Raw genomic sequence first — 23,211 nt, 5'->3', positions numbered from 1 at the left:
TTTTAAAAATCAACAAACACCTATACCTACCATCTAGCTTAAGAAATATCTTTGATGCTCCTATGTATCATATTTACATCAATTTCCTTACCCTCCACATAGAAATAACGTCTCTCCTGAATTTTGTGTTTATTATTTCCTTGCTTTTCTTTTAGCTTTGCTATATATGTATTTCCAAACAGTATATGACTTACTTTTGGATATTGAACTTTATGTAAATGGAATCATATTGTATATTCTTCCATGAATTTTTTGTGTTGTTTCTCCGCTCTCCCCTTTCCCTTCTTCTCCCACTCCTCCTCCTCCTTGCCTGGCTTTACATTATGACTGTGAAATTTGTCTAGGTTGCATTTTATCCAGGACTTTCATAAGTTAAGGGATACACCACCTATGGGTAAAGTAGTGCACTTAATGGAGCTACAACTTTGGAAATTTTTTAGAACTGTCAGAGATACTATTAGATGTTCTTACCTCTTTGTTATATTCCTAGATATTCCTTTATTTTCTGTGTATCTGCTTGTTCTCACTTTCTTTGGTTGGTGAAAGGTAAACTAAACATTTAAGAAAATTGTCACATAGAAATATTTATAAATTATAGAATATATGAATAGCATCATTATAATTGCTCCTTTAGGACTCTTAAGATTGACAGTTTTTGCTGGGGTTTTTTTTTGGCAGTACTGCAATGGACTGCAACCTTCAAAGTAATTACAAACTCAGTAAAACTGAGAAGAAGTTCTTAAGGAAACAGATTCAAGCCAGGCATACTTTGCTGAGACATGAAGGCATTGAGACAGTATCATATGCCACTCAGGTAACCTAAAACTATTATTGTCACTTCAGTGTAAACACATTACATGTTAATGTATTTTATTAGTATTTGTTAATAATTGCTCAAAGACTGTAACTGTTCAGCTATGTGTTATATTTATGTTAATATATATATATATATATGATAGGATCTGCTAACTTTCTATTTTGGGCCATAGCCTAGCCTATAGTTTGAATTTCTATTGATTGTGTTGTTTGAGCTAAAGGAGTTGTACGTATATATTAACAATAATAACACTGTACAAGTCTTTTTAATTTACAAAGCAAACTTGTTTTCATTACTGTATTTAATTCCCTAAAAACCTTTGTGAGATAGGTGAGAAAACTAAAGTTCTGAGAGGTTATAAGTCCATTGATATAAGCTAGTAATAAGCTGAATAGAACCTTAAAGCTAGATCTTCTGTATCCTAATACAGTCTTTTGTCTTCTCTTCCTAACCTCACATATATTATAAAGTATTTTGATTATATGCTATAAGACATTTTAAATTTATTAGACCTTATTTACAAAGCCTCTTTATTATCTAATGGCAATAATTGAATAAGATGATATATATGAGAGACTACAAGATTTCCTGGGCTATGAATTAGAAGAACTCAGTTTAACTCTTAGCTTCTCCACTTATTTGGACATGAACAGTACCCTTTGACCTTGGCTTTCTTCATTTGTAGGTAGGGCATACTATTGCATACATTTTTACTCCACTGGATTGTTAGATTCTAGAGAATCTAATAGTAGTTACTGGACACTAAAATACTACACGAGTATAAGGAATTCTTATAATATTCTTTTTGGTTTATAAAGTTATAGAATAAGTGTAAGAAGGAAGCTTAGATATCATCTATCTGAGGGCCAGACATAAAATTGAGAACATGGATCTGGGATTAAAATTTAGCTCTCTTGACCCTCAGATCAATACTCTTCCCTTGAGCTTATCATGCTGTCTTCCGCGCTGTGTCAAAGCTTAGGAATGAGCAGTCTGTTGAGGGACATTTGAATTTAGCAGGTAAAAGGCCCATACTTAGAGTTAAATATTAATGACTTCAGAGAATTTAAGCTAAATCCTTATAAAAAGGATGGAATAGATAATAAATTAGAATTAACGTGTTTGCATACACTTTACTGTTTCAGCCAAGAGCCATTGAGACTGTGAGGCATTCAGAAGGTGAAGCTGACATACCCTAAACTTATCTCTTCTCAAGCATAACTTGCTCTCTTTTCCTTACAGGGGTCATGTAGAGAACTAGTAAGGAAAAAAAAAGGGGGGGGGCTAAAGCTTGTTTTTGCTTCTGAAGCTTGTTTCTGATTGGGTCTGTCTTTTCCTTAGGATCTTCAGAAGTTTTATCTCACCATGATGTCTTCTAAAGTGGCATCTTATTTGGGCTTTGATTATTTTTTCTCTACGATACTTTTAAAGGAAAAGAATAAAATTGTGAAGAGATCCGTAATTATATTTTATCTCTTTTAATGATGTGTTATATAAATATATGTGCTTTTGCACAAATGTATAGCAGTATAAGTTTTTTCTAGAGCAGTGATCCTCAAATTGTCAGTACTGAGGATAACTTTTAAAAAAAAATCAAAATTCTCTACTTCATGCTTCTTATTAATTGGAAAATTGCTTAGATGAACAATTATGAATAAAATAATTATATTTAATTATATCGAATAACTCACATGCAATGGGAAATAAGTTCCTCCCTCCCCACCCACTGCACTTGTTTTTGTGTGGTTTGCCTTTAGAGTTGCCCATAAATCACTTGGACAGCATCTTTGAGGACCACTAGAATTCTTCAGGTCATGCCTCCTCATCTTTCATTCCGTGATGGGGCAGTGGTCCTCTGACATTTATGAAACCTTTGCAATTCCTTGGATTTAGGAGTGTGGAGATGTTTTTATAATTATGGCTACATATAACCAAATTATCTTGCTATTTTAATTAGTAAACCTCATTGAATGAGGTTCAGGGCAGCCATCTGAGACTAGATTTTACACCATATTATAATTATTATAGTAGCTGGTTTGTTTATTATATCTGTATTTGCATATATATATATAAAGTAGTGGCTGTCCCATGACAAAAGTTTTACTTATTATACAATTTTATAATCTTACATCCTTTTCAAATAAGGTTGTAGATATTCTCATTTGTGTAATAAAGCTAATACACTGTGTCCTAATCTTAGTATAAATCAGGGGTTGGCAAACCATTGTCCTCAGGCCAAATCTGGTTTGTTAGCTGCACCACCTTAACCTAATCTGATCTTTACGTTTTTTCCTCTGTAAAGTGGGGCTAATATTACCCAAATAAATTCACTTGTTGTAAAGATTATGTTAATGAGAATTAAGTAGGTAAAAGCATAGAGAACTGTCTCTGGCAAAAAAGCAAGTACTATGTAACTGCATGTTCCTTCTTCTCTACCGCTTTTTCCCTTTCATTATGTTAAATTTATATTTATGAACAATAAAAAAGTAATCTTTTAATTTGCGTTTATAGTCTTTAAGAAATGAATATTTTACTGAAATAGGCTATTTAAAAATCAACATTACTTATAGTGTAGGAGTACTTTTTTCCCCCTAATATTTAGTAAATTGGTTTACATACTTCTATGAAATTAGCAAACCAAACAGCCACCACAAGGAAACTTTTTTTTCTTTCTTAATTACATTGTTGTAGAAATCTTATTTCAAAATAAACAGGTTGATGTTAATTGCTCGTGTTGCTTTCTTTTTTTGTTTTTCAAGAGCCTGGTTGTTGCCAATGGTGGTTTGGGTAACGGTGTGAGTAGGAACCAACTGCTCCCAGTTTTAGAAAAATGTGGACTGGTGGATGCTCTGTTGATGCCACCTAACAAGCCCTACTCATTTGTAAGATACAAAACTGCAGAAGAATCCAAGAAAGCCTATGTTACCCTCAATGGAAAAGAAATAGTGGATGATTTAGGACAAAAGATCATTCTGTACTTGAACTTTGTGGACAAAGGTATTATCATACAGGTATCTTTTAAAAAATGGTTCTTGCTTTTGTGCGAGTTGTCTTTTTATAGATATGAGCATAAGTTAAGCAGCCCTTTTTACTTGAACAGACATTCTTTAAGTACCTAGATTGTGTCAGGCATGGGACTAGTAATTGAAGTTGCACAGGTGAGTAAGAAATAGCCTGCCTTTAAAGAGTTGGTACCACCAATCAACAATATATTTTTTGTGCATGTTACTTATTTTGGAAACTTCCTACCTAATTGTGTTTTTCAAAGTTTAATGTTTAAGATTCACATCACCAATTTATTTCACAGTGTCTACCAGAAGCTTCAAATTAATCACTTAAGAATTAATTGTGATCCATGTGATTTTGTGCCAATTCTTCAAATTTATGGAGAAGCACCTTTAACTTCCAAAGATCCCTAATGCTTTATAGTGGTGCTGCCCAATAGAACATTCTGTGATGATGGAAATGTTCATGGCTGTGCTGTCCAATATGACAGCCACTGGATAGTGTGAGGAACTGAATAATTTAATTTAATTAATTAAAGTAATAGCTTTATAGACTGACTTACAGAATTGATACAAGGATTGTTATATCTTTTCACCTTTGCCCCATTGAGATGAGATGTATTGAGATGAACTTTGATTTAGACATCGAATCTTATATTCATTTGCCACCTATTTAGGCAATAAAAGATCTGATTAGATATCCTTGAGGTGGGTAGGTGAGTGTAATCTAATTAAACTTATGTTTTCGTACAAGACTCAGGAAAGCTTTTAAGGATTCTTTTAAAGATATAATTTAGAAATTGTACTTCTCAGTGTCCACATGTATTTAATTTTTAATCTTACTCAAGCTTTTCAGATTTTAAGCACTAGCTTATCCTCATATTTTATGTGTTTCTGATCAGTTTTGAAAACTGAATGATTAAAGAGTAAATTTTAATTAAATAATACTGATTAAAGTTGGGTTTTCCCCCACTTAGTATGTTGAACACTAAGTAATTACACAAAGTGAGTTTTGGAATGTTCTTTATTTGAAATCCTTTGTTAGACCTAGATGTCCTTCTAAGAGTGTAGCAATCATGTTTATAACCTTGAATATCATTGTAAATTGAGAATAGAACTGTGTCACAAATGTTTTGATACTTGTTTTGATATGTTACCAGATATCCACTGAATAACAAATACACGAGATATTTTAAATTCTTTTTAAAAAAACATATTTAAAAACTAAATATGAACTACTTGTACATAATATAAATTATCTGTCTTTAAGGAATTCTTCCCAAAGTTTTCCTCATGTAATTTGAATAAATAATATAATGTCTGGCACATAGTAAGTACTTGGAATATATTTATCAAATGATTTACTATTTATATTGTAATATTAATGTGCTTACATTATTATCTTTGGGAATTTTTATATTAAATAATTCAAAGATGAAAACTGACTGGCAGAAAAGCTTCAGAACTCAGTCTGTAGCAAGAGTGATCAGATCCCTAACAGTAAATGCGGATACACTGTTCTTTTTTTCTAATAGTAAATTCTTTTTTCGTTTCCTTCTAGAGTTATTCCTATCTTGAACTTTGAAGGACAAAGGAGATTAAGTTATATTTATCTATGCTAAACAGTTCTTCATAAATGATATTTTTTATTTGTTTAGAAAGTTATATGTTATTTTACATTTTTCTATTACTTGACCATAGCTAGTACCAAGAGCCTAAGAGCAAAAATGAGCATTTAAATACTTGTATTTAATATTTAGAGATAACCTGACTTTTTTATAGAAGTGCCTACTATAGATACCGTCACCCTGTCTCTTAGTGAGATTTAAAAAGTGACTCAATCATGGTCAAACAGAATATTTAAATGAATACTGTTCTGTTTGCTGTTGATACCTGCAGTGGATGGAATGTACCATAATTTTGATCTTGGTCTTTGTTTTTGCAATTTTAATATGTCATATGCCTTTCAGCATTCTTATTTCTGAAAATCAGGATGGGGAGTTTTATGAACTGATCAATGGCTACAGGACAGAATTATTTGTATATAGGAACTTTAACTTTGTAATGTGACTGTTTTAATTTGGTTTCCCACAGCACAATGGAAGGAGTTGGGGCCTCAAGCCTTACCTCCAGGCCTCATAGTAATAGAAGAAATTATTTCTTCTGAAGATGAGGAAATGCTTTTGAAAAGTGTTAATTGGACAGAAGATACAGACAATCAAAATTGTAAGTGAAACTTAAAATCTGATATTTATAAGTTTCTGCCAAATGCCATGTTATTGCTTCTCTTTTTTCCTTCCTCCTTTGGTTTATTAAAATTCTTAATATTTCCTCAGAATTACTGAAAGAAGCCTGGATCCAATGTTAGGTAAATCATACCGACAATTGTTAGGAACATGAATAATAAATAACTCTTAAATAGCTATCAATTTAAAACTCAAACTGTTTAATATTTATTAATCAACATTTGTATAGCTAACTTTTATGAGTCCTTTCACATATATTATTTTATTTGCTCCTCTCCACCCTAAGCCATATTTCCTATGAGGAATCAGCAGTTTGGTACCCTACCACTATAATGTAGTAAGAGCCTTTTGGAGACATTTGCAAATTAGAGTTACTCCGATCCGAGTCTTTCCAGATCAGTAGCAGTCTTGTGAGTGGCAGTTTACATGGTTAAGTCTTTCAGATTGATTGGGCGAAACTGTTTAAGAGTATGTTACAATTTTAGACTTGAAAGAACAGATATCAAGCAGAATGGTTAATTTTATTAAAGACAGTAATTTAGCAGTTAACAGAAGTTACTGTTACAAAACTAATCCTTACTCAAAGTGTTGACTTTGAAACATACAAATTTTTCTTTTTTTTTTTCTTTTTTCTGACCGGTAAGGGGATCGCAACCCTCAGCACGGTGTGGTCTGCACCACGCTCAGCCAGTGAGCGCACCGGCCATCTCTGTGTAGGATCCGAACCTGCGGCCTCAGCGCTATCAGTGCTGCACTCTCCCGAGTGAGCCACGGGGCCGGCCCAAGAAATGCAATTCTTTTCCTCCCCAATTGTTACTTTCTTGTCTTCATACAGTTCAAAAATCCTTAAAGCACAGAAGAGTAAAGCATTTTGGTTATGAATTCCACTACGAGAACAACAACATAGATAAAGATAAGCCATTACCTGGGGGTAAGTAATTGTTAATAAATAATATATGTTGGTTCAGAAAAAAAGATTTAATATATTAGAAGTACAGCAATATCACAGTTGGTGGGGTATGTTTCATTTGTCATGTGTACTTATATATATATATATATATATATATATATTTTTTTTTTTTTTTTTTTTTTTTTGGGCAGGTGGCCGGTGTGGGGATCTGAACCCATGACCTAGGTGTTATAAGGCTGTGCTGTAACCAGCTGAGCTAACCAGCCAGCCCTGTCATGTGTAGATAAATTTGCAAAACAGTTGATTAAATTGAAAATATTTTAATTAGATAAATAGAATAATTTTGATGTAAAAAAAACCCAAATTCAAACTTGTATAAAACTGGTTCCTCACTCCCATATTTCTTAGAAGTATGTACTATTAACAGTATAGTATTGCAACAACATGGATGAACTTAGAGAAAATTATATTAAGTGAAACAAGTCAGGCACAGAAAGAGAAATACCACATGTTCTCACTTATATGTGGGAGCTAAAAATAAATAAATGAGCACACAAATAAAGGGGGGGGAGAAGACACAACAGTCACAACAATTCCTTGAACTTAAGACAAGTGAACAGATATGATGTAGTGGGGGGGGAAGGGGAAAAGAGGAAAAAAAAATATTACATTTTGGGGGCCTTCTGGGTACTGAATATGTTCTGTATCTTGATCTGGGTGCTGGGTACACTCCCTTTGTAAAAATCTAAGTTTTTGTGCTTCTCTGGATATATGTTGTACTTCAATAAAAAAGTTCAATAAAAAGTTCAAAGAAAAAAAAAACAGTATACTACAATGTTCTTCCAATCCTTTAAAAAATGAGTTTACATCCAGTAGATATACCTGTAAAAGTACATACTTGTTAACATATGCAGTATGTTAACATATGTATGGTATGGCATAAATCATACATTCACATGTTACATGTGCACTCCAGCTTGTTCTTTTCCCTCCACGGTACGTTTTGGAGATTTTACATAGCTTTTCATTGTATTGAATGACCCATAATAGTTTATTCAATTAGTTCCCTGTTGATAGACATTTAGGTTATTTCTAGTTTTTAGCTTTTTTGTATAAGTAGTGCTAGACACAGATGCTTGTCTTTCGGGAGTGTTGAATGCCTGCTCCACTGTTGTTTGGGGAGATGAGAGTGGGCTCCTGGGTTAAATGTGAATGTACCCTTGGATGATTTGCAGTTGCGTAGAATAAAACTTGATATTGGCTAAATTAATAAATAAATAGTGCTAGAGTAAATGTCTTTGTTCACGCCTTTTTATACATTACGCAAGAGTTTCTCTAGGGAGATTTAGTACTAAGAAGTAGTACTGTTGTATCAAAGGTTATGTTTACTAAAAATCTTAATAGATACTGACAAATTGCCCTTTAAAACAGCTATACCAACATATTATCACCAAATGTGCACCCCTCCTTGCCCCCACCCCTATGAACATGTGATTGTAAAACTTTTAAATTTGTTATTTCCTGATTACTAGTGAGGTTGGCCATTTGTATTTCCTTTACTGTGAATTCTTTTTCATATCCTTTGCCAGTTTTTTCTAATGGATTGTCTGATTTATTAAGAATTTACTATATATTCTGGATATTAATGCTTTGGTATAATTCTTTGTTGGAGCTAAATTTCTCTTTTTTATATGACTTTGGTCTTATTTGAGGCTTTTCTTCCATCATGAAATAACATTTATGACTTCAGAAAAGTAAGTTCTACTTTGAAAGGTGTTTTTTTTTTTTAGAGGGAAATCATCTAAAATAATTAAAATTAAAATAAATGAAATTATTTAAAAAAACAAAAAAGTGGTCAAGTTAATTTCAAATATATGATATACTAAATTTTATAGTTTTATTAATATTTTATAAAATACCAAAATTCTTGTTAGTAAAATCATTATTTTGGACTTACTAGATAAAATCAATGAATAAGTTTAAAAGTTTCTTAGGAAAGTGTTGTTTTTATTTTTTAATTTTGTTCTGCTTTGGGTTTATTGTTATTGTTAATGGCTGCTAAATTAAAAGCTGAGTGGTTTTTATCATAGTGACTATTTTTTTATTCTATGGTAAAACATGCAAAGTAAATGTTTGGCCTGTATGATTACTGACTTTAGGTCTTCCTGACATTTGTGATAGCATTTTGGAGAAATGGTTGAAGGAAGGTTACGTTAAACATAAACCTGATCAACTGACCATAAATCAGTATGAACCAGGGCATGGTGAGTATTTCTTCTTTTGAAATTTCAGTTCTGTATTTCAGAACCAAGTAGATTATATAATTCCCTAAGATCAAAGATATTATTTTTTAGCTCAAACTAACTCTTCGATTGCTTTGCTCATGTCTGTTACCTGTGTTGACCTCAATCCCTTACAAATCTACACTTCAGTCTCTTAAGGAATTTGCATCTCAAAGCACAACACAGATTGTTGTTTGTGAATTTTTTCTTTATTCCCTCTCAACATTTTATTTATAGAGGGAGACAATTGCTTTAAAAACACAGGAGACATGTATAATGGAAGAAACCAAATAATTTACAGATACACAGAAGAAGGCTATTTGGTTGGATGATCTTTCTCTTCTTTCTCTGTTTGAGAATGTAGAAGACAATTCTAGGATTATATGTTAGTGAAATATTTTTAGGTTATTGATTTCCTGCACTTGTTAGCAGCGTGTTCATCTGATATTTGTAGTAATCAAATAATTTTAAAGGTCTTATTAATGGTAGGGGTTGTAGAGTTTTGTTTTCTGTATTTATCACAATGAAAACTGATGGCAGAACATGGCTTTAGATTTGTAGCCAAATGCACTTGTTAATACTTCATCTCTGAATTAGAGAGACATATTGACCTTGTCACTGGCACAGCTGGACAACTGGAGACCCTGCCCCCACACACACAGTAGAGGCTGAGGCTGTCCCTATAATATAGAGCATGAAGGAGGCATGTGTTACATCCTACAAACTAGAGGGATCTGAAAAGAAGAGTGGAGAGGGCTGACCTGTTTTTCCATTGATCTGTAAGCTCCTTGAGGACAGGGAGTTTCCTTTACTTAAGAGGTGCTCAATTAAGATAGATTGAGAGGCTGGTGGAGGAAGCCATGTCTTAATTACTGATATGCTTAATCTTCACACTTGGCTACTGCTTTTGTTCTACAAGTACAGTACTTGGGAATTCAGTTTCAAGGCTTTTGTATTTATCTTTCACATCTTCCTTTTGGGCTAGAATTGGAAAATTGTCCTAGTTAAGCAGTGACTTGATTTTAGAATAATCCCTGTGGCACTTTAACTTGAAGTTAAGATATTTTTAGTTTAGATTTGGTTTAATTTTATTTAGTCATGTTAACCCTAAATGCTTCCTTTTAACTAAAATTATAGTATATTTCTGATTACCAAAAACGTTTTTACAATAATAGTGAGGCTATATTTAGAGTCATCTTAAATCTACTAAAAGGAAAAAATGAAATGACGTGTTATCATATTTTCCATCCCAGGAATTCCTGCTCATATTGACACACATTCTGCTTTTGAGGATGAGATCGTTTCTCTCAGTTTGGGGTCCGAGGTAAATGTTTAAACATTTTTATTAGCTATTAACATATGTCTTACTTTGTGTGATGCCCTTTTCATAGGATTACCCACATTCTTAATTAAAATGAATTAAGATTTAAAAATGAAAAGTAAGGGCACCATTAGCCCTTTCATTTCTTACAGAATGTGAAATTATCACAGCTTCTCCTTTTAAATATTCAAAATTTTATCTGTAAGCTCATTAAATTCCAGGAAAACACTCGTAATACAATTTTTTATACATTTCACTTTTACCGATTAAATAAAAACCAGACTTTGCATGCTACAACTGTCAACTTTTGACCTACTGATGCAACATTGCCATCTAGTGGCAAAAGATAGTAGCTTCAGGCTGTAGAAAAAGGAAACACACTAAAATGTATGTCTGGAATTTTGGTAAACTTTTTCACATGTTACCTGATTCAATTCCTTCAAAAACTCTGAGCAATAGAGGATAATATCCTTATTTTTATGGATGAAGAATGAGGGGCTTATTTTTATTCATTGATTTTTTTCTGTAGCTGCACTTTGCTTGAACTGCTAAAGAAGATAAGAAAACCATGACTTAAAGTGGTCCATGCAAACTGCAGGCAAAATTTTAGATAGAAAACAGGATTTTAAATCTAGAAGAATCCTTAAAATATGAGGTTATCTAATCTAACTAGAGGTTGCTTCAAAATCTGATCTTGCTCCTGTATTTGTATATTTCCCATCACTAGGTCTTCAGTGCTTTGGTTTCCCCCCACACACACACACACCCTGTATTTGTATATTTCCCATCACTAGGTCTTCAGTGCTTTGGTTCCCCCCCCCACACACACACCCTGTATTTGTATATTTCCCATCACTAGGTCTTCAGTGCTTTGGCTTCTTAACCTTTGCTGAGATGTGGGATCATGTTGATATGGTGACTATAGAGTTAATGCTGTTTGTTTGATACGACAAAACGATTTATCAACTACATGTGTGGATTATTAATATAAGTGCTTTCAAAAATAATGAAGATGGGGAGGAAAAAGAAAGAGCTCTTCTCTGTCTTTTTTTTAAAAAGATTTTTACCTCTTAACCTTGCTTGTAGCTTTAGGGGACCAGTAGAGAACATCTTTGTTCCCTCCCAACTGTGTAACCAGTTGAGAAATGAAACAAAAGATAAATGGAAATCAGTGTCAACTTTGCTACTGAGAAAACTGATGGCAGCGGAGGCTGCCCCTGTAGTATAGGACTTGAAGGAACATGTGCTAGATTCTACTGGCCCTGAAAAAGAGAAAGGGCTGAGCCAAGTGAGCTTGGCTCCAGACTAACTAACCAGCTAAGGCATTCCTTCTTTGCTGAGGAGTTTTAAGTGAAGAGATGGAAAAAAGCTAGGAGCATTCTTTTTACTTTTCTTGCTAACAGAAATTCCTTCCCCTCTCAGGGAAATATGAAGAATCAGGACTCAGTGTTCTCCCAATACCTTACAAAGACATTGTGCAGCTTTTAATTAAAAGTTGTAAAGATGGGAAAACTTGTTCTCTAGTTGAAATGAAAATCTGCTGCAATTGTTATCTTCATTTGGTGTCTCTGGAGGTATATAGTTTCCAGCTGCCAATTTGAATGACAGAGTTTTTGGTTAAAGCCATCTTTGTAATAGCTAGAAAGTATGCATGTTATGAGTTATAGCAGGAACAGTAGATTTTCCTTGAAAAGACAGCCTTTGAAGGTAAGTGAATTTTTGTAATTTTGAAAAAAATGTTTACTAAACAGTTCAGTTTATTATGCTATTTAAACCAGTCTGTACTAAATTTGGGCCTTTATTTTATCTGTAAAATGGGATTAATAACATTTCTTTCCTGACTGAAGGATTGTGATGAGAAAAATGAGTTAATATATGTGAAACTGTTTTTTAAACTCAGAGCAATCTATACATGTAAAGGCTCATTGAGGTATGCCTCTTCTAGGGCTCCTTACTTGAATCCTTCACTTCTGTAACAAGGGTAGTCTGTGCTAGAAGTGCAATTTCCAGTGGTTAACAGAAAGATGGCTCTAATCTTTTCTTCTTGCATTTACCCATTCTTGCACTCTGTGCTCTTCTGAGTTTTTTTTTATTCTGTGTAATTACTTGAATTCTCTCCTAGCACCTTGCCCCAGACCTAGAATCTCCTATTTTTGTGTAATTTTCTTATCTTTTAATATCTCTTAGAAGCAAAAATTCCCTTCAGTGTAAATTGGACAAACGAGACTCAGTGCTGACAGTTCTTAAGGTGTACTCTTTATCTCCTTTATATGGAGTAGGTCCTTTATCCATGCCTTACAATAAGGATAATGGCAAAGACATATATCTAGTTCAGTTAGCAGTTTGCTAAGAGTCTCAGGCTGTTGTATTTGGAGCCTTCAGAGTACTGATTCTTTTGTCTCCAATTAGAATTGTGTGTGTTTACTTTGCAGCAAGAAAGCAGCAATATTATCTCTCCAGTTATATTGTAGAACTAGAATAAAATTTAGAAAAGCTATTGAGTCCAGAAAACTACATTAGAAGCCCACTTAGGTGATATAGTTGTTATCTCCAGTGTTTTATTATTAAATTATCACATCTCTTGCAACAATGTATTTGTTAACTTTTATTGTCTTTCTACAACATTCAACTTGGTTTATAGAGAAAAAATTATCTTTATTTTTCACTTGTTTATGTAATATTTCATTAAATTAGATAATTTCAGTAAGTGTAACTGGCACAAAGAGGTTTGAGAACATACACAATTTGACTTAAGCATACAGCTCAGCTGGTGAGAAGAGAAGTGCATGAACATTTTGGAGAGTGGCCTATTATCAGTAGACATTCAAGTCATGAGTATGCTCTAGAAGAAATGGAGCATATTGGTTGGTTAAATAGATGTTTGCTAAAAGAGCTTATACTTATGTGACCACTATTGTTCTAGGCAATGTGGGGGATACAAAAATATTTTCAGCCTTGATTTTTTCCCCTCAGATTTTAGTTCTGAATACCCAGCTCTCTAAGAGGCATTTTCACTTGTCTAAATCAAAGCTTATTATCTTTGTTTCCAGCCATTTGCCACCTATAGCCATTCTGTTATACAAAACAAAACAGACCTTTGCTCATCCTGGGTTTCCTCTCTTGTTAATGACTCCATTGTCTAACAGTTGATCAATTCAGAACTTGGGAAATATTCTTGGCATATGTTTTCAAGATTATAAATTTTGCTCTAAAGTACTGACTTATTGGATCCCCTGTTTTCTTTTTAAAACAGCTTTACGGAGGTGTAATTGACACACAATAAACTGCACATATTTAATGTACACTCATGAAAGCTTCACCACACTCGAGATAATAAACATATCCGTCATTCCTGAAAGTTTCCTCATGCATTAAATTTTCCTCGTACACTAAAGGTTTCATTTACTTTCTTGTGGCCTACATTATTGCTCTTGTTATCTTTGAAGGAGACCTTACTTTATTTCTCTGTCCTCTTTTAAGATTTTTTTCTTTTTTCTTTTGTTTTCTGTAGTTTTATTTAGATGGGCCTGCTTATTCTGCTTGATTTGATGGGTTTGTTTATTCTGCTTGGTGTTTATTGGGTATCTTGAATCTGTGGATTGGTTTTTTCCATCAATTTTGGAACGTTCTTAGTCATTATTTCTGTAGATTTGCCTCTGTTCTGTTCTCTCTCTTCATCTACCTTTTCTCTATATTCTTTATTTTACTTATACTGTCCTCTGTGTTTTCTATCTTTTGTCTCTTCATGCTTTACTCCAAATGGTTTCTTCTGTCACTAGTTCTTTCTTTTGCCATGTGTAATTTGCTGTTAAACTCATTCACTGATGTCCTAATTTCAGTTATGGTATTTTTCTGTTTTTGAATATCTGTTTGGTTTCCCTTCACATCTACAGTGTCTCCTTTTGTCATTTCCATTCCCTGCTAAAATATTCAAGCTTAGCATTTATGTCTTTGAACATTCTAAACATCTTTGTTTTAGCCTATGTCTGATATTTGACTATTTCAAAAAGAACCCTATGGTTCTTTTCTATTCCCCTGGACTGTCTTTTTTTCCAGAGCAGATACTATGACTTATTCTGATTCAGAATGTCTGAGATGAAGGCCAGCTTTCAGTATCTATAAATACAGAAAGCTCACAGGTAGTTGGGTTGTTTACCTAGGATTTTGAACCATTGAGTTTGAAAATGCTGAAATGCTAATGCCATACAGTATCAACTTCTAAGGCAGTAGAATTTCAGGCTTATTTTTTTCAGACAAAGAATACATAGAAATAAAGTAATACAGGCCTCCAATGGCAGTTCTAATCATCTTTCAATTCAAAATTTTAAGTCAGTACTAGAAACTGAAAAATTTAAGCCTATTTGTACTGTTTCCAGATCTTTAGGTGTCTGTTCTGGGGCTTTCTTCAAGCATTGGACAAACTGGGTTCTGGTTCATCTCATTAGTAGCTTTTAATTGACCGTGGAGCACTTTATTTCTGTGCCTTCTATCTTAAATAGAAGTTGGCACATAATGCTTGAATTTTAATTGTCAATAGGGAGTTGATAAGCATTTAATAATAATAATAGTAGCTACTGTTGCTTCTACTCCTTCCACCATCAGCACTGCCATTACCATGATTGTCACCACCATTAACCACCTATTCTATGCTGTGGTAGATGCTATATTAAGTGACCTTTTCCTATGGGGAGCAAATCCAGGGCCACAGGAATAGATATACTCATGACTGTTCTTGTTCTTGTTATGCTAGCTGTCTGTTTTTGGTTATCTGTGTGTATGAATCTGTTGATCTATTTTGCTTAAGGAGGAAAGCCCAGAAAATAAACAAATGGAATTTAGGAAGACTTCTGTCCAAAAATGTAAGATTATACCACCCTATTTTTTTCAAATGTTATTTATGATGAATTCATTTATTCATTCATTCATTTGTTTAGTGTAATGCACTAGACAGAATATAACAAGTAAACAAGGATAAAGTTTAAAATATATTTGTAAGCTAAAATGTTTCATTATCTCTGTAGCCTTATTATATATATAAAGCAAAACTTAATTTTATTGAAATTGTTTGTGACTGACTCTTTTGAGAGCTCATTTTTTTAATGGTAGATTTCACTCCATAGTTCCTACAAATAAATGAAGCAAACAAATGAAGCCACAGTGTAATAAATGAGAGCTCATAGCAAGTGATCTCAGTGTAAACATGTAAGCATGAACATATTATCTCTTAGGCATTTAAGCTAAGCATTTATAACATTGAATATGCAATGGTGGCTAAAGTGTCTCCAATTTAGCATCTTTTCTTTTTCGAGCTTATTTCTTCTGTTATGCAGTGTGTGTTTTACTCTCTATTGTGCCATTTGGCAAAGTGTTTAGACGTTGAGCTAAAAGATGACTTTTCTTTCTATTTTACATTACACGAGCTTAGCTAGACAAAACAATTCAAAACCATCTGTATTTGGGGGTGAAGAGGAAGAGGTAGCAGAATCTATTCATTCAGTAGCTGAGACCTACTTTTGAAAGGCAGAGTTGTGTTCGAAAGGCGGAATTTACTGACTTGTGCTATAAAGTGAAATTATTTGTGGTGCTTTCTTTTAAAATTTTTGCCTGATCTAATTTTGCCTGTTTTACGTATGCAATACTGCAGGCACATTCCCAGATGTGTGCCCTAAATATGTACATGGTACCTGATCAACTAGGACAGTTTTTACAGCAGAAGTATCAAATGATGTTCTGCCTCTCATTCTCTCTCAGTAACAATGGGAAATAAGTGCCTTTGAACTGCAGTGGTGTTTAGCTGCTGCATGTACTATGTAAGGGCTCTCTCTTCTGTGCTATGGGGCATCATCCCATCTTTGCATTCTAATGCATGCAGTTTCTCCCATCTCATGACCAGAATATAGAGGCCTGTACTTTATAAACTTGCTGCTGACTGCAGGGTAAGGGAGAAGAGCTTGTTTTCTCTCGGTCATTTTCAAATCCGAGATCCTGTATGTTGATTTCAGGGTATGTTGGTGACATTGTCTCCTTTCCTTTGAGTTTTGTGGGCCTTGATTTAACTTGTCTTAATGAAGCAGTCTATAAGACATAGGTAGAAGATTTAAAGGTCACTTATGTCAGCCATTGGTCTCTAAGGTGTCTCCTCCAGGGCAAAATTACTATCAATTCCTTTTCCCTGGAAAAATATGGCATACCAGCAAGCTTCTCCTCCAGCTGCTCTTCAGCTTAGCAAACTACTTCTGGGAGTATCATCTTTTGTCAAGAGAAAGAAAACTATTTCTTTTACTAAATGCTCAAAGTTCCTCTTATCTCTCACAGTGGACTAATTATCTTCTGATTTGGTGGGAATCTAAATTGGTAAATCCAGGGAAAGTATATAAACAGACATGTTTGGCATAGTCTTTTTTTTTTTTTTTTTGGTAGTTTGTAGCTTTAATCTTGTATTGTTGCAATTTTGAGTCTGTCTCTCTTTTTCCATCTCATCTTTCCCAACTGCCCAAACATGGTAGACATGCTCATGATGAAGTATGTGGAATCTCCTGCTTGCTATTTAAAATAAAAAGCAAACTATTATTTCTTTGGGTCAAAACAAAAATGTTGGTGCAACTATAGAAGGCTTATATTTGGTAGGCTGTGGGAAACGGGGACGTTCAGCTATGAAATATTTTCTCCAGTTAAATATAGTAAGTTCTGGTCTTTCAACTTTCATCATTCTGTATGAATCACACATCATTCTTCATATCATATTGTCACTTGTCCAGATACCCTTAATGTTCTCAGTCTATTTCTAACCCTTAAGCATCAGGATTAAGTTTGTCTTCTTTCTCAGAAGTGTTTCCAGTAACGATATATTCTTCATTTTCCTGTTTAGCCAATGTGGAGGTCTGTTTATTCCTTCATGTGCTTTTCTATCAGAAATCTTATCCTTACTTGGGTGTTGGGTGATAACTGTGTCTGGGAATTCATTCTATTGGATTTTGGATGCGTAAAGGTTGTATAAGATCAGAATGTCTAAGGTTTTTGTTTGTTTGCTTTGAACTGAACATTAGCCTCAGCCATGCCCCATGAACTTGCTGGGGACTTGCTCTTTATTGACTTAGCCATCTCAGAAAGTAGAGAAAATAGGTAAAGCCAAAAATAATAGTTGGAAAAAGCTCCTGTGGAGCAAAGCTGCCACATAGCAGAATGATTCACCTGCTACAGGGGAACGTTATTGATTGTGAATCCTTAGTAAATTAAAACAAAAAAAAATCTTGTTTTTGTCTTTTAGCTAGCATTATTTAGTTCAGATACAGATACTTTAAACGTGAAGATACTGAAAATATATTGATGTAGGAATGTTTTAAGAAAAATATGATTTTCATAGGAAATCTACATTTAATTTTATAAATAAAAATTATTTCCTTAAAGTAGAAAAAAAAATTATACTCTCAAATTATATACCAAAATAAATTTCAGAGGTATAAATACTTAAATGTTAAGAATAATAAGAAATCTAGAAGAAATAGGAGTGAATATTTATCTGATTGAGATAGGGGCTTTGTAGGCATACAAACAATCGGGGAGAAATCTTTATAAAATTAACTTCTACAAAACAATAGATTGACTACATTTAAAGATGCAAAACTTCCAGGGCCAGTTATGTGATTTCTGGGGCCCAGTTCCAAATAGAAATATGGGTTCCTTGTCCAAAAAAGCAGGAAAAAGTACCATTAAAGTTACTTTATTGCTTTTTAAAGTTTTTTCTTTTCTTCTGTGGTGTCTCTCATCTTGTCAAGGTGGTTTTTATTTGCTATTTAATGTCCTTCTTAGTAAAGAGATCTAACTTTTAAATTATTGGCATGAATTTTGGCATTTATCTTTATGTATGATACCAGTTTTTAATGTAAATATAAGAACATTTAACTCATATATGGAATCACCAAACTTAAAAAGTTTGTATTTTGTACTTATACAAGCATATGTGATCATTTTTACCAGAACAGTAGAAACAGTGCACAGAACTAACTCAATCGTAGCTGATTTTGTTTCACTTCTTGAAATATGCACATTCTACAAACACTGTCTACCTACAAACACTGTCAGCTTACTAATGAATAAGGAAGGACTGAAAGGAAAAGGAACTATGGGTTGTGAGGACTGGCTCCAGGCTGAAATCCTATGTGATTTTTCAGCCTGACCATTGGCAATTATGAAGGCTTTACTTGGCTGGCCTCATGGGGGAAAGCTGCCCTCCTCACAGCAGACTTGGTGGACAAGAGCCAGTACATTGCAGTCTCTAAGGGGAGTTGCAGTGAAGGAATCAGCCTCCCCTGTCTGGTCATGCTCTTAGGTCTGTTTGCATTCTTAGCCCAGGAACCTTCATTCCTAGGTCTCTTTGCCTGAGACTTTTGGCCAAAGTCCTTTTCAGGTACCTCTACCAAGGCCTCCTTCTCGGGTGAAAAGTGGGAAACCTTGAAAACATTTTTCCCCACTCTGACTTCTTGCTCATTACTTTTGAATTCCTAGTCCTTTCCCCTTACCCTTCCTTTTACCTTGGGGGTTTATAAAACTGCTGGAGCCTTTTGTTTGGTCCTTCTTCAACAGTGAAACATCCCTGTGTCTGCACTGGTGTACCTTACTGTCAACTGGTGCAACGTTGGCGGAGGGGGACTGGAACAAGGGAGTTGGTGCTTCCTCTGGTTTTAGACTCTTGCTTATACTATTGTAGTAAGTGATCAGCTTTCGTTTTTGGTTTGTTGCTTTAATAGGCTACTCTGACACCTGACAGCTAAGCACTTTCAGCTCAGCTGAGCTCCTGACAGGTTGTCTTTTTCCATTTTTCTCTATGTCATCAATTTCACTTTAAGTGGTTGGCTTATGCAGGGAAGAAAGGATATGTGGTAGCCTGTCCAGGGTGTCAGTGTCCTCACTCACTCAGTTGTAGTCATAAAATGCTTGCCTTGTACTCGCTTTGAGTCTCAATGAACTCCCATACTTTCTCTGCCTGTGGGACATTGTGGCTGTTTTACGCAAATGGGCCTGAAGAAACTGTGCACAAGCCTATTGCATGTATCTCCTCAGCTCATGAACATGCTCCATTGTTCCTTCAGATTTCATTTAACAAAACCCAAGTTCAAAGATAAAATTAAGAATTTCAGGACAGCAACAGCAGAGTATTAAACCTAGCATGGGGGCCCTTCTGAGAATAGAGCCCTGGGCACAGGTTGCATGCCTGTGAAGCTGGCCATGAAAACTTCTACACAACAAAATAACCGTAAATGAAAAGGTAAACAGCAATTGGGAATGGTTTGCAATTTAAATTTGCGATGATTTGCAAATTAAAACAGTGTTTATTTATTTACTTTTTGAAATTAAGACTTTAAAAGAAAACAATATTTCTGTATCGGTGAAAATTTGATCAAATAGTTCATACTACTAGTGGGAGTGTAGATTATTATAGTCTTTGCAAAGCAGTTTGTCTCTCTATAGTAGGAACTTTTACATTATTCATCCCTTTGGCCTGGTAACTCTTATTCTAAGATAAAAATTCTGATCAAGTTTTATTTATTAAGTTCATTAAAACACTTATGAAAACTATAAATATCTTGAATACCCAACAGTACAATATTAAAGTAAATTATGGTACATGCTTATGATGGAATATTTTGTAGCCATTAAAAATGATATTTTAAGCATGAGTAGTGTCCATTATGTAATTGTTAAGTGAAAATAGCAAGATGCCATATTTCAGAAAAAGTATGTGCTCCATTACATAAAAAATTTTAAAAATGCCTAGAGAAAAACTGGAAAGAAGTAGATCTGAATGTTAACAGTAATGGTTACTCCAGAAAGTTAGATATCTTATTTTTTCTCTGTACTTTTTTGCATTTCATTCATTCATTTTAAAATGTGTTTTTAAAGTACAGTCATGCCTTGGTATTTGTGGGAGATAGGTTCCAGGACCTCCCATGGATACCAAAATCCTTGGATGCTCAAGTCTTTGATATAAAATGAGGTAGTATTTGCATATGACTTATGCACATCCTCCTATACTCTTCAAATCATCTCTAGAATACTTATAATACCTAGTATAATGTAAATGCTATGTACATAATAGTTATACTGTATTGTTTATGGAATAATGACCAGAAAAAGTCTGTACCTGTTGAGTACAGATGCAACCATCTTTTTTTCCAGTTAGTTGAGTCCGTCGATGTGGAACCCATGGATGGGGAGGGCTGACTGTATATGTCATTATGATCACGTTTTTATATTGGGAATTTTATTTTTATTTTAAGGGTAGAAGGATTTGTGTTTATTGTTTTCTTTTTTTTTTTTTTTTGGTTTGCTTATTAGTTTTCAAGAACAATTATTTTAAAAATAATATCCACAATGTCTATTTGAAGGCTTTAGTTCTTTTTTTTATTCTCACGCCTGGCACTATGTCTGGCACAAATAAAATGAATGTTTATTGAACATATAAGTGAATAGCTTTGTTATTTTGATATAAAATATGAGGTCAGTTAACTGACCTAATTGTGACTGGTCCTTAGGATAATGTTTTACAAAGCAGGTGCTTGTATTAGTCTGTTTCTGTTGCTTATGACAAAATACTCAGATCTGGGTGATTTACAAAGAAAACAAAATTTACTGCTTACAGTTTCAGAGACTGGGAAGTCCAAAGTCCAGGGAAAATATCTTCATGGTGGCAGCAGTGACACGGATTATCACATTGCAAAATGGCGTAGCAGAGAGAGAGACACTGTCCTCTCTCTTCTTTTAAAGCCCTGAGAACCATGCCCCGATCACCATTTTTAATTCATTCACTACATCATGGTCCTACAATCTAATCACCTCTTCAAGGTCCCACCTTTCAATTACCATAATAGGATTTCCCACCCTCAGCAGTTATGATGGGGATTAAGCTTCCAATAGATGAATCTGGGGGACACAGTTCAATCAATCCACAGCAGTGCTGAATAGATGCAGCAGGACAATCAATAAAGATCATCAATATTAACTATTCTGTACATTTTTTAACATACTTTTATAGCATTTGGCTTATTTAGTTGTGTATTTTTCTCCCTTGAAACATGGCTTTTATATGTCAGGACAAGTGTTTCAAATTAATTAGAATCATGTTACTTCTCTTGTCAGTTCTAATCATTTATTCAAACTGAAATTTCCCTATTTGAAAATTATTACTCTGTTGATAAGAGGGAATGTGTTTGGATTTCACAAAAGTATGTTTATTGTGCATTTTTAAAACGTGTTGAATATTAGCCAGAAACTGTATCTTCTAGGTGGGCGGAGAATCTGTATCTCTTATTCACCATTGCAGCCTTTGATACCTCACACAGTGACTAATTATTTGATGACTGAATTGTAGTCTTTTCTTTTAATTTGATGAATGAATTGGAGTCAAGTCTTCCAGAATATTGTCCCATCATGATAGTTTTCCTTTAAGCCACAGATAGTTGTATTTACTAAAATAATAAATATGTTCATTATTCTTTTCTGTTTGTGGACCTAAGCTTCTATTCAGGAAATTGAAACCTATATACATTGGTTTAAAAATGGGCCACAATGGTTTCCTCCCCTTTTCCCCCAACAATTTATTATGAAAATTTTCCTGTAGAGGAGTTGGCAGAATTGTACAGTAAATATCTGTATATACACTACCTACCTAGATTCTACAATTAATATTTTAATATACTTTATCAAATATCTGTCCATCTCTCCACCTCTTGGTATATTAGTCCATCTTCTTTTATTTACACATTTCAAGAAAAGTTGCAGGTATCAGTATACTTCATCCCTAAAAACTTCAGAATTAATCTGCAGTGTTTATAAATAAAATGCTTTTAGAGTTTGATTATATGAAATTATATGTGGACATTTGGAACCGATTACTGTTGGAAAATTAAATTTTATCATCTTTATTTTTCATATTTATATTGGAAGGATAGGTGAGAAAGGGAAAAGACAGCTTAGATTTGTAGAATTCTTTAGTGTTTACAGAGAATTTTCATCTGAATTGTCTAATTTACTCTATTATTATTATTGATAATAGTAGTTAGCTAACATTTAATGAATACTTATTTTGTGCCAGTTTACCTTTAAGGAAGGTACTATGCTAAATACTGTTCATCCCACTTATACTTTGCTGTCATATTTATTTTTCAAATGGGTTGTCTACTTAAAAATATTTTTCAGCCTTGTGGCATGCCTTTTAAATTCGCATTTTCAGTTGCTGCTATTTTTGGCTGAAGTCTTTGGTGTTTGAAGGGTCCCTGAGGACAAAAACATTTTCTTGGGTGTTGTATCTTTATGGGTTGCTATTCAGAATAATATTTGCACATAATTTAGGAATAATCGCTGAAAACATCCTGTTTTCTTCATCTCTTATAAATCAGCCTCTAATTCCAGTATGTTGTATGGCTTTTAAAAATAAAATGTATTATATGAGAATCTGCATCAAATACTTATTTTTCCTTGGATTATTAATTAACAGTCTATGAATAATAGAAACAATATAGCTTTTTTTGTGTGTTTTTACTATGTGCCAGGTACTATGGTTTATATAATTTTTGTAATAACCCTGCAAGGGTTGGGAAAACTGAAGCGCAGAAGGGTTAAATGGCTTGTCCT

General features: G+C 33.8%; 1 protein-coding gene across 1 annotated transcript in view; it reads left to right on the top strand.

Annotated features, from left to right (window-relative positions):
* Positions 1-685: 685 nt before the first annotated feature.
* LOC134375686 (alkylated DNA repair protein alkB homolog 8) overlaps positions 686-23,211 on the top strand; it is a 53,115-nt gene continuing 30,589 nt past the window's right edge. The window contains exons 1-6 of the mRNA XM_063094346.1: positions 686-814; positions 3,577-3,814; positions 5,917-6,048; positions 6,904-6,999; positions 9,138-9,242; positions 10,514-10,584. Coding sequence (XP_062950416.1) covers positions 686-814; positions 3,577-3,814; positions 5,917-6,048; positions 6,904-6,999; positions 9,138-9,242; positions 10,514-10,584 — 771 coding nt within the window. The remainder of the gene's footprint in view (positions 815-3,576; positions 3,815-5,916; positions 6,049-6,903; positions 7,000-9,137; positions 9,243-10,513; positions 10,585-23,211) is intronic.

The sequence above is a fragment of the Cynocephalus volans genome, chromosome 4 (genome assembly GCF_027409185.1).
Source record: "Cynocephalus volans isolate mCynVol1 chromosome 4, mCynVol1.pri, whole genome shotgun sequence".
In the NCBI taxonomy this organism is placed as follows: domain Eukaryota; kingdom Metazoa; phylum Chordata; class Mammalia; order Dermoptera; family Cynocephalidae; genus Cynocephalus; species Cynocephalus volans.
This window is presented reverse-complemented; position numbering and strand designations above follow the sequence as displayed.